Genomic DNA, 12,598 nt, shown 5'->3' with positions numbered 1-12,598 from the left:
AATTACAAACAAAATGATGGTACAGCAATAGGATCTAAATTAGGAATGCATTTTGCCAGTACATACATGGGGAAATGGGAAGAACAATTACTTAGAAAATCGGAAAGAGAACCTTTAAAATACATTCGGTGTGTAGATTATGTTTTGGGGGTTTGGACACATGGAGAAAAATCACTTTTCCAGTTTCATAAAATGGCAAATGAAATACACAGTAATATTAAGGTGGACCTTTGATGGACAAGAAAAGAAATATAATTTTTAGATACCATGGTAAAACTTGGAGAAGGTTAACTGAGACTGACCTCTTTGTAAAGCTACTGACATGCATCATTATCTACACATTACCTCAGCACATCCAATACACACTAAAAGGGCAATCCCAAAGGGTCTAGGAATAAGAATATGAAGAATATGTTCAGATTTAAGTGACTATTGTAAAACAAAGAAATGTATTTAAAACAAATCTTAAAAAAAAGAGGATACAAAGAAAGAATTGTAGAGACAGAGTTAAGTGGATAAACTAAAAAGAGATGATGTACTAGATTATACAAATAGAGATAAAAAGGTCAAGTCCCATTAGTAATGACTTACTCTAAACTTTTGCGTAAAATTTCTAAAATAGTTTGGAAACACTTGGTGATTCTACAATGTCATAAAAATTGAAAAAATAATTTGTTAAGGCCCCAGTTGTAGCATTAAAAAAAATGCTAATTTAGATTATATTTTAGTTCACAGTAAACATAAAAGAATAATTGACAGAATAGGTTCTACAAATACTTGCACTAGTACATGTAAAGTGTGTAAATACATGGACAAAAGTAAAAATATAATTAAACATAAGAACAAACATCCACTAAAAACTAATACCTACTGTAAAAATAGCAATGTTAGTTATGGAATAGCCTGTGAAAAATGTGATGAAATAAAATATGTTGGAGAGACTGGAACAAATTTATATAAAATAATTCAGAACCACATTTTTTAAAAATTATAAATAAGAAAATTAATTAGCCAATAGTACAGCACTTCACCAGTCAAGGACATGACATAAATTATGTAAAGTTTGTAGTATTAGAACAGCTAAAATTAGACAATGCGACATAAAGAAAGTAAATGGATAAATAGACTGAACACGGTTATCCCAGCAGGACTCAACAGAAAAGAATGATCTAATTAACTCCAATAAATATATAACATTTAAATAAATAAATAAACAAAATTCATTCAGAAGTTGTGCTTGCTGATGCGCTGGGGAATGCCAGTTGGGGAGTAGAGTTTTTTCTTGAGTGCAGAGAGGTTTCATTCTGCGAGGGCAAGGAGGACCAACTTGGGCAAAATTTTAAAAAAAATCTTATTATTGCTAATAATCTAATTGAGCAAGCGATTATAGTAGTACAAGTTAGGCTGGGCAGCGCTGCTGTGTTATTTTTTTTGGGGGGTGGGGGGGTGGTAGGTGGCTTATCGCCACTCTCCGTAGCTGATATGATATGTTGGGCATAATCTCATTAGACAGTCGCAAGCCTGGGGTGGCATTGTCCTTTTTGGGGGAACGTGGCCCTGAGTGACACTGGTCCCACGCTGGCAATAGCTATCATCGAGAAATGATCATTCATCTCAGCCAGCCAGCACACAGGCAGCTCTAGAGCTCAATGGACAAGGCCACGGGCCAAAACATGTTATGTTCTCTGGTCCTTTGTCAAAACACAATAAAGATTTGGTCAAATCAATCTTTGGTGGATGTCTCCTTTCTGAACCTGAATTTCGAAATATTTTCTAAACAGTACTGTTAAAATGATTTTATTGACCATCCTATTTTTTTGTCCGAAAGCTCAGAACAGGCTTGTTTAAGATCTGTAACTGACCGTCGGCTCTTATTTTAACCTCAGTTGACAGCGTCTTATACTGATTTTTACCATTGCACTGATTTCCGTCATCACAAGGGCCCTTACTGTATTGTTAGATAGGCAGATACATTAGAGTTTCTGAACTCAGATCAGAGCTTTATTTAAAGCAGCTCATATTGTTGTTGTCTGTTGCATAATAGATTGAATATGTAAACAAATTATTTTAATAAAGATATTTACTGTATCTTCTCTTGGCAATGCCCCAGGGGCCATACATTGTATGTTGGTATGACAAGAATTAGTGTTAATATCATGCAATATAATAAAGATTGTTTTTAATTACTGAGAGAGGAGGGCATAATTGAGGAGGGAGGGGTAGGGGACACAAGTTTGAGGGCTTTGACAAGAGGTATATTATTTAACAAATGTGGTTAAAATGGTTATTTTCTGTTCCTCTTTACATGCATGACTATAAAGCCGTGAAACTGAAAAAAAAATAAAACCAATAGTAAAATAAAAGGTGCTACACTATTCCCCTACTACAAATTTGCACATTGCACTTTTCTTGTTATTACTGTATATGTACATTCTATGGGTAAATAACATTTCTGATACAAATTCAAGATCTGCTGCTTTAGTGCACAGCATTCAGCACCTGTTCCGTAGCCTATGAAATGCCAGAAGGAACATTATACGAATGTGTGCTCAAGGTTGCTGTTAATTATGGCTGTCAGAGACAGGACTATGCCATGGTCTTGGCACATTTTTCCATGCCTTTCATATGTGCTCAAAGAAAAAAAGCATCCACAGCAAGCAAGTAAGCATAGCCCAACAAATTTAAACCCATCAATGACATCTAGGTAGCAGGACATGACAGGCCAGCTTGATCTGATTGAACTGGGCATAGACCCAGGCTGTAGACATTTCAGTCATTTTGAGGGGCAAATGTTCGCGCTTATGTTTGGCTCTGAAGGTGACCTCGATATTAGATAGTATTATGCAACCTAAAGTTCCAGAAAATATGGTGTTATTGTGTTTCACATGGTGTCTTTTATAGCCTAAGAGAGTTCAGGAGCTATCGAGTTGAAACAAACAAACAGAATGCTAATACAAATCACTTTGGGACAATTACATTTTATGATTTTTTTTTTACCTAAAGGAAACAGCTCTACGCCTAGATTTGCATCCACAAACAATACCTGGGGACAGTGACTTTGCTGAGGACAAAATTATACATTAAAAATGGATTAGGAAGTACAATCTCTGCACCAGGTCAGGAGTTGGCTGTGAAAATTACTGCACTGGAAGTCATCCGAGCCTGTGGAGACTTAGTTGGTTAAATTCCAATATTGATAGCAGGAACAAGTTTAAGATTATACAATATAGTAGTATGCATGCTTTTTTTTGCCTTACATAAAACTCCCTTTATACACTTACTATAATAAATCTTTTGAGATTGAATTATACTTTAAATGGTTGAAGTCTGCAAGTACTTATTTCAAGTGAAAATGACAAAGGTCTGCGAATGTGGTAAACTGTTTGGACAAAGCAGCTGACATTAATATAAACAAAGGGTTTAGTGGCTTAAGATTCAAATTGAATATGGTAATACTAAGTCGAGCCTGCTCGAGTTCACCACTGTTTTTACAGCTGCGGAAATTATAACTGGCGAGGCAGAGAACTAGAGTTATCCCATAAACTTAGGGGTGATTTACAAAGCATTATTCGGGAACATGACACCTTGGTAGATTAATGTCTTGATAGTATATAAAAGTGCTGCTACACATTCTAGATCTTATTACAGCAGGTACAAGACAATACAGTTGTTCACATTGTTAGCCTTTTTTTAAATTTTGGAGCAGTTGGATTTTGGTACTACTCTGGTTTACCTTGTATAGGTTCAGTTCTCTTTGGCCAGAGAAATATCTAGGGATCAAACATTGTTCACATCGAGATGCTCTTTAGATAGATTCTGCACAACATTCAAAAAGTGTACCTTCAGGGGTAACAATGGGGTCTTATCCAATTCCCCAGAAATGTACTGTACATAGTGAGCTTTTACTCTTTGAGGAAAGGAACACCACATAGCATAGCGGTTCGGGTACGCCCCTGTGAGTGCACTCCTAGTAGGGTTGGGTGTACATTAAGAGACAGTCTTAGTAAAAAATAAGACTGTATTGAACAATCTATACTTTTTATTCAGAATCAGATTCAGTGTTTGTGTCACTGTGCTTGTTGGTTGACATCTTTCAGATATACTTTAACTTTCCTCGTCAGCCTCAGAACACGTGCAAATGGATCAGTTGTTTTCTTCTAGGTTGTGTGCAATTCCTTATAGCTGCATTTCAGTGTTTTTTTTTTGGTGCAGTGTGAAACAGAAATGCTTCAATAACATTCATTGATAATGACCTTCAGTTTTGCTTAATTTTACAGGCAGCTAACAACAGCTATCATGCACGGCGACACAAGTGACGCTCGTCATGGTTAAGCTCATGATGTGCCTACTTTAGTTCTTAAAATTCATGATAAAGTGGCCACCTCCTGTACATTGCAGCCACCACATATTTCTATTACTGGGAGTGTCTTTGATCCAAACACATCTTTAAAAGGTATAAAGGCACCTTAAATGCTTAACACTTGTTACCAGTAAGTTGCGCACCTGTTGTTCATTGCAGTTTTTTATTTTAAACCAGACTTGGAACGTTGTAAGCAGGTAGCCTTTAGCATGAGGCTGACCATTATGATGTCGTTACATAATTCTTTTTAGAAAAGCAAGTGACCCACCACCCATTTCTTGTAACCTCTATCCGTAAACGATTAAAAACTCAACAGTTCTGAATTTAGAAACCTAATAAATTCAATGACAAACATTGCACATTTTAGTCAAAATGTTTGGCACTGAATTTAAGTTTCTAGAAATTTTACCAGTACAAACCATTTGTGTTAAAAATGTTTAGATATCATTAAGCTGTGTCATTCCAAATAAATGTGTTGAATGTTATTCTATGCCTTGTTGTTTTTGCTGTTTGTTTGAATTCCAGAAAGGTGGTTTCAGCTTTCCGTACACAAGTCTTCTCAATCTTTTTGTCACTGTTACCTCGTAAACTAAAAAAGTACAGGTAGCAGTAGCTCAGTAAGTTTATTTTTTGTTGTTTTTGTTCTACTGGAAACATACCACAGGACAACATCTTACAGTATACTGGATTTTCATAATATGTTCAGTTGTTCTAACAGTGATTTCTGAAATTTGTAAAAAAAAAAAAAAAAAAAAATCTGTATGGGGCTGTGCTGCTTTAACAAGACACTAAATATTAGACTTTAATGAACTCACACGACCCGGGGCAGCCATTGTGTGTTTGTTTAGTGGAAATGTTAACGAGAATAAAGCGTAGAAAGGAAAATCATAACAATTACAGGAAATGCTTATTACATTTTGGAATATTTTTATGCACATTTTTTCTCTGCCGGTGTGATCCCTCTAGTGGTGGAAGGATGAAATGTAGCACAATGAATCAATTCTGGAAATACAATTTTATAAAGATAGTGGGGTTTATTCAATAATATAAACACTGTCTTTGTTTGAATCATTATTAGAAGGACTCTTTGTGAAAAGCAACAACTCCAGCAATAACTGACATATTCAGAAGCAACCCATACGTGTTAGTGCTTACGGTAACTGTGCTTTCTCAAAATGAACAACCATTAACTTCGGATTAAGTACTAATACTCAAGGGTTGTTTTTGAATATGGACATATATAGTAGGTGACTCATTGTCATTAAATGTTAGTAAAATGCTAGGGCTGGTATTGAGATCCAGTGCCATTTACTCTATCAATTCAATTGAGCCCAGTTTCTTAAAAAAAATATAATAGAGAACAAATTGGTAAACTTTATTAGAAAATAGTTTTTTTAATGTTTGAATAAAATCCCCCCTCAAATGTTAAAATTAATTAACTGGCTGTGACAAAACAGTAGCTTTTAGTTAAACAGGAATTTGGAGTGTGAAATTGAAATCACTTTAATAATAATAATAATAATAATAATAATAATAATAATAATAATAATAATAATATCTTTATTTTTATATTGCACCTTTCATAGTGGACCACCATCACAAAACGCTTTACAGAGGTAGGCTGCGAACTGTGCATTATATGCAGTCACTTACAATAGGACTTTAGTGCAGGCTTCCAAAGGGATCTTTAGAAGAGGGACTGTATAAATATATTTAATTAACATTAAAAACTTTGCACTGGTTATTTAACATATTCGGTCAGAAAACAAGCTGCCGTCAGGGAGTCTTTCATTTAATAAAAGTAGAACACATGACCTTTTTCCCATTAGGTTTGTGTAGTTGCTGCAAGACATGTTTCCTTTTTTTTACTTTATGCTGCCCTTTTGGAGCCACCAAATGGCACTGAATTGGCATCCTAGGATTTTTTTGTTTTGTTTTCTTATAGAATGTCAAGATTGTGTCAGCTTGGCCTAACCAATTTTATACTTATAGTTATAAGTTGTTTTGGGTAGCACTGGGACAAATATTAAAATATTCCAAAAAAACATTGCTTGAAGTGACTTGAAAGACAGTGAAAACAGATAGTCAGTGCGTGACTAGTCAAAGAATCTGCATTACAGACTGTGAACGCAACCAGGAGATCAAGGGCCCCTGTGTCACATCCTCTTAAAGCATGAATCCTGGAAGAAAACTGTTTTGAGAAATGTCTTTCATCAATCGATCAATGGATTACTACAGTAACCCAAACACTTAATGCAGGTGGTGAGCACGATTCATAGACAAGTGAACAGGGAGCTTTCTCCAAGTCCTGAGTGAACTAAACAATGTTGTTCCTTCTTGACTGCACTTTGAGTGCAGTTGGTTTTTTTTTTTTGTAAAGTTGATGTTGATTTTCTTTCATTTCAGGCCCTCCAGGAAAGCGAGGAAGAAGGGGCAAAAATGGTGAATCAGGTACATTTTAAATCTTGGGATTCTTGTACAAATTCCCGTAAGCTTTATGATTTGATAGTTTCCTTAACTGCATTTTTTGTTTGTCTGTGGCTGGTGCCATTCATTCAGTTTTATGTGTGTCTTTGGGCAGGACTAGTATAACATTTTCAATGTGTATCTTACAGAGGAATTGTATTTCTTGGCATTTAACGTTTGGTTGTACAGTGCCTATAGGAAGTATTCACCCCCCTTTGGACGTTTTCACGGTTTGTTGTGTTACAACCTGACATCTTGATGCAATTAAATGGGATTTTTTTCCCTTTGATTTACACAACTTACTCAGCACTTTCGATTTGTGAAAAAAATGTGTGTGGGGGGGACGGGATGACAAACCAATTAAAATAAAAACCTGAAAAGTCTTCATTAGATAAGTATTCACCCCCTTTGCTATGACACTCTTAAATAAGCTCAGGCTCAACCAATTTCCTTCAGAATTCACACAATAAGTTAAATCTGTGTGCAATAGAAGTGGTTCACATGATTTCAGATTAAATACATCTGTCTCTGTAAGGTCTCACAGTTGGGTAGTGCATTCAAAGCAAAGATACTACCATGACGACCAGGGAGCTTTCAAAACAACTCCGGGATGAAGTTGTGGAAAGGCACAGATCTGGGGAGGGGTATAGAAAGATTTCAAAGGCATTGAATATCCCATGGAGTACAGTCAAGTTGGTCATTAAGAAGTGGAAGGTATACGGCACAACCCAGAATCTGCTTAGAACAGGCCATCTTCCCAAACTGAGCAGCTGGGTAAGAAGGGCATTGGTCAGAGAAGCCACCAATAGGCCAATGACAACTCTGAAAGACCGACAGCGTTACATGGCTGAGATGGGAGAAACTGTCCATGTGTCAACAATAGCTGAGGTACTCCACAAATCTGGCCTGTATGGAAGAGTGGCAAGAAGGAAGCCATTTCTGAAAAAAGCCCATGTAAAATTCCGCTTGGAATTTGCAAAAAGGCATGTGGGAGACTCTGAAATGATGTGGCAAAATATTCTGTGGTCTGATGAAACAAAAATTTAACTATTTGGCCTAAATGCAAAGTGTTATGTCTTGCACAAACCCAACACAGTATATCACCCAGGTAGCACCATCCCTACTGTGAAGCATGGTGGTGGCAGCATCATGCTATGGGGATGCTTTTCATCGGCAGGGACTGGGAAACTTGTCAGGGTAGAGGGCAAAATGGATGGAGCTAAATACAGGCAAATCCTTGAGGAAAGCCTGCTTCAATCTGCAAAAGACCTAAGACTGGAATGGAGATTCACCTTTGACAATGATCCCAAGCACACAGCCAAAGCGACACTGGAGTGGCTTAAAAACAAGAAAGTGAATGTCCTAGAGTGGCCCAGTCAAAGTCAGAACTTGAATCTGATTTAGAATCTGTGGCAAGATTTGAAGACTGCTGTCCACCAACGATCCCCATCCAACTTGGCAGAGCATGAACAATTTTGCCAAGAAGAATGAGCGAATATTGCACAATCCAGATGTGCAAACCTGGTAGAGACTTACCCCAAAAGACTCACAGCTGTAATTGCTGCCAAAGGTGGTTCTACCAAGTATTGACTCAGGGAGCTGAATACTTATCTAACCAAGACATTTCAGTTTTTATTTTATTTTTATTTTTCATTAACTGTTGTTTCACAATAAAAATGATCTTGCCTCTTCAAAGTGTTGAGTAGGTTGTGTAAATCAAAGGAAAGAAAATCCCATTTAAATGCATCAAGATTCCAGAACAAACTCAACAAACTGTGAAAACATTCAAGGGGGTGAACACTTGTTCATATTTAGAACTGGTATTGTTATATTAATATGCTACACAGGACTTGACTACCATTCTGTAGCTTCTTTGATTACACAGTATTCAGAAAACTACAGAGTGTTATGCAATTCAATATGTTAACATAACATTATTCAGCAGGTTTCATTCAACTTTATGAAGCAAAATTTGTTAATTCTACAGGGTGATGCAAATTACTGTGGACATTAAAAATGAAAGGTTCTTCAGAACATTACCTCAGGGTACAGGCTGCATTTAAAAAGGCTCATTAAACTAGAAAAATGTACAGCACATGTTGAGCTGTCGCATGCCGCCAAGCAGTAAGCAAGAGACAGAATTGCCTTCTGAAAGCTTCAATCAACAACAAAGCAAGCCTGAAACAGGCTACTCATGGGCAGCACGCCGCCACACTGCACGCCTTCCACAGGCTTCACACCTCACATGGCGCTTACCACTTGCCATCAATTAAGATTCTAAAATTACCAGGTGCTTTTCAACCCACTGTGACCCAATGTTCTTCTATATAAAGGTGCACTAACAAAGGCTTTGAAATCATTTCACTTCTTTATTTTCCCTTGTTTTTAATATGCAATACCCTTCTAAAATGTAGCACTGTCTCACAGCTGGTTCCTGGTAGCTAATCACTTCTTGTGCTGTAGCAAATCTTACATGAATTCATGAATGTACAAAAAAACAGAATGAATGAAAATATCTTTGGCATAATAAAAGTAAAGGTAGACCAATGCTAATGTTGCTTATACTAAAACGAGGTAAGAACAGCTGATTATCATTTAAGAACAGTATTACATTAAATTGTTACAGTAGGAGTTCTATTCATGCATAAAATATAATTAATACCTGTCTATTGGCCTTAAGAAACCCTAGCAGAACAACATCATTCACCAGCAATGGCTTAACAAAGGACTTGAGTGATCTAGCTAACCACTGTCACATACTAACGGTTTCTACTGTCTAATCTTCTTTCTAACTGCTAATTAAAACCCCACACCCTGGTCCTTTCTGGGTATTCTTCATCATGCCCTATTATAAAATCCAGCAATGGGCGTACTTGTTTTCTGTTGGCTATGCAGATTTAAAAAGCCAATAAATGTACAATCTCGTTTGTATGAAAACCTCATGCCAGAAAGAAATTAAATAAATATGTGGTTTTGAGAAAACAAAAGGAGTAAGCATGGTATCTGCCACAGTGTGACACCTTGTTTCCATCTGAGCCTGGTTATACATGTGGGTGATTTTTTCCTTCATCATTTAAATGTTGTGTTCTAATTTTGACTAATATTTGGTGACCTGGAACTAATCTCTTTTCTGGACTAGAGAACATTGTGGAATGCATGGCTGTACTTCTTGTTCATTGCAGGTTCATTGTGGGTTGCATGCTGTATGTTATGCACATTGTAAGTTCTTTACAGTTTTTGTGCTGAATGTTCATGGGTGTATGACATCATGCTTCACGCCAACACTGGAATACATTAATCAAACACTCATCCAAATCTTTACACACACTTAATAAGTTCCAATGAGATGGAAACTGGAAAATGTACTGATTATAAATCCAGGTTGCACCTTGCTTGGCACCGCATCCAAAGATGGTCAGTTAATGATCAAAGGGATCGGGGTGCACATTTCATAAGTGTCAGGTGAAGAGAAATACAACAGTGTATCTCTTGGAACCTGTTGCTAGTCGTACAAAAATCTGTGACTTGTACTCAAGCAGTAAACTATTGCAGTCGGGAACCAGCCTATTGATTTAGATTTTTTTTATTTTATTTGACAATTGCATAAACGGAGCCAAGCAGCTCCAAATCATTTTACAAATTAAACAGACTGGTATGAGAAAACTGGCCTTGGCAGAGATCATCCAGACAGAAGTATCACAGATGGTGCTATTTTCTTTTTCCTGTCAGTCATATTTTTGGCATCCGAATATCAGGTTGCATGTATGGATTGTGAACGAGACATCCCTCGTTCTATGGTGGACTTCAGAAAGAACAGCAACCCAAGGAGATAATCTGCTTCTTAAGAGAACTTTCTTACTAATCTATTTGATTGGGGCTGGCCAATGCTGCATTTGCTAAAGCTTATCAGTTGGATTCGTGCTTAATGATACTACAAAAAAATAATGTACTGCCTCAATAAATTACCATTTTAGTTAAGAAAAAATATTTTAATAATTATAAACTGAGTTGAAATAACAAATTAATATTGCTCAGTGTTCACCCCAATGTTCTTTTTACCAGCTGAATACTCACAGTAGGTCCTTAATCTTTTTTTAGAAAACTAAAACCATGGAAGCTCTATTAGAATGGAATCAATCACACCTCCATGGTTAGACAACTACATTCATACTGTATCTAAAGACTATCTAGATGTGGAACGGTAGTTTGGCAATTTTTCTTTCATAGTTGCTATTGAATTATTTCTTAATAATTATTTATTAGGTGGGATAGAAGGTGCCTTCCAGATTTTACAACCACCTGAAAGAAATGTCCCAATATAAAAAAAAGTCACCTTACTTGGTGAACCGTAAAACAGTGAACTAAAAAAGAAACTTTGACAGATTCAAAATTCAAATCTAAAGTGCAGCTGTTGAAATTTTTTACCCATTTGCACTTCACCTTACCCAGAAGTCGAGGGCAACCATAAAAACGAATCCAGAGCCAATGGTTTTAGGTGCAGCAGCTGCTTTGGCTGATAAGATTGAAATATTAGATTTGATTTGCAAACTCTTTGATAGTGTTTTGAAGCAATACCATGCAGATCAGACAAATGTGGCAAATGTGGTATGACATTTTTAACAAGAGATGTACTTTTAACTGGGGAGTTAGACTGTAGTGATACATTTGAGGTTCTCGAATGGTCGGGTTACCATTGTGCGGTTTCATTTTTGGCAAAAAAAGATGTAACAAGATATAGATAAAAACATGTTGTCCTTTTGCCAAGGTTAAATGCCAAGGGTATAAATAAATCTGTAATTTAGCAGTCTAGTTGGAATTTAAGACTTCAGTGCATTGGCAATTGAAACCCAAGATATTTGTTTGTGTCTGTATGAAGTTAAAAAAGAAATGGTGTTTATTTTTTGGTTAGACATCGGATTGCGTGGGAAAGAATAAAGAGTGTGTGGTCACTCTTCATGCACTAGGTATATAAAAAAGCAATGGCAAGCATTTAATTGGTTTTTTTTTCATATGTAATATATTTTATTAATAATCTTTTGTTTCTTTTTTGTCTTTTTTTCAGGACCACCTGTAAGTACACATTCCAAGTAAATCATCCCTGATAATTAATATAACCTCTGTTTATGCTGGGCTGCTGAACAGGTTAACAAATATGGTAATTGCTAATTGTGGTGGAAATCAGCACCATTGCATTGGTTAGCAATTCTGGTAAGTAGGTACTGTATACTACAGCTGTTTAGTTGCGTGTGTGTGTGTGTGTGTGTGAATGGTATACCCTTTGACACAGATAGTCTTCTGACTGCAATTGTATTTTATTTACAGTGAATGCTATAGTTCCCATATGGAAACACACTTCAGGAATACCTGTTTTTAACCAAAAATAATTTGTTATTAATCTCATTGTACATTTAAAATAATCTTGACTTCTTTACGGACAATTTCCATTCATCAGAGGAAATCTGTTTTTCCAGGGCTTCATTACCAAGACAACTTTGTTGCCAGTTCTTCTATATAAATGTCTCACTTCGTTAAAACTGGAAGATCACACATTCTGAAACCATTCTTAAAAAATAAATATGAACATTTCTGGATTTCTTCCCACTGACAAAAAGTTTCATGTATAAGTCAAACATTTGACTTTGGGGCTGCAGAAGTAAAAGGTCAAACAAGCCTTCCGTGCACTGTTAAAATAATTTATTGAGTTTCAAAAGAGTATGATTAAATAGGTATAACTGCACATGCCTCCAGAGCTATAAAAGCTGTAAGTTAATC

The 12,598-nt window shown here is 36.2% G+C and overlaps 1 protein-coding gene across 9 annotated transcripts in view; it reads left to right on the top strand.

Moving 5' to 3' along the window:
- The window catches only part of LOC121321725 (collagen alpha-1(XXV) chain), a 201,750-nt gene that overhangs the window by 92,425 nt on the left and 96,727 nt on the right, over window positions 1-12,598 (top strand). For all 9 annotated transcript variants that reach the window (XM_041260863.1, XM_041260855.1, XM_041260871.1 and 6 more), the window contains exons 3-4: window positions 6,767-6,811; window positions 11,889-11,896. In XM_041260863.1, coding sequence (XP_041116797.1) covers window positions 6,767-6,811; window positions 11,889-11,896 — 53 coding nt within the window. The remainder of the gene's footprint in view (window positions 1-6,766; window positions 6,812-11,888; window positions 11,897-12,598) is intronic.

This window comes from Polyodon spathula, chromosome 1 (assembly GCF_017654505.1).
Source record: "Polyodon spathula isolate WHYD16114869_AA chromosome 1, ASM1765450v1, whole genome shotgun sequence".
Lineage (NCBI taxonomy): Eukaryota > Metazoa > Chordata > Actinopteri > Acipenseriformes > Polyodontidae > Polyodon > Polyodon spathula.
Note: the sequence above shows the minus strand (reverse complement) of the source record. Positions and strands in the feature narration are given on the sequence as shown.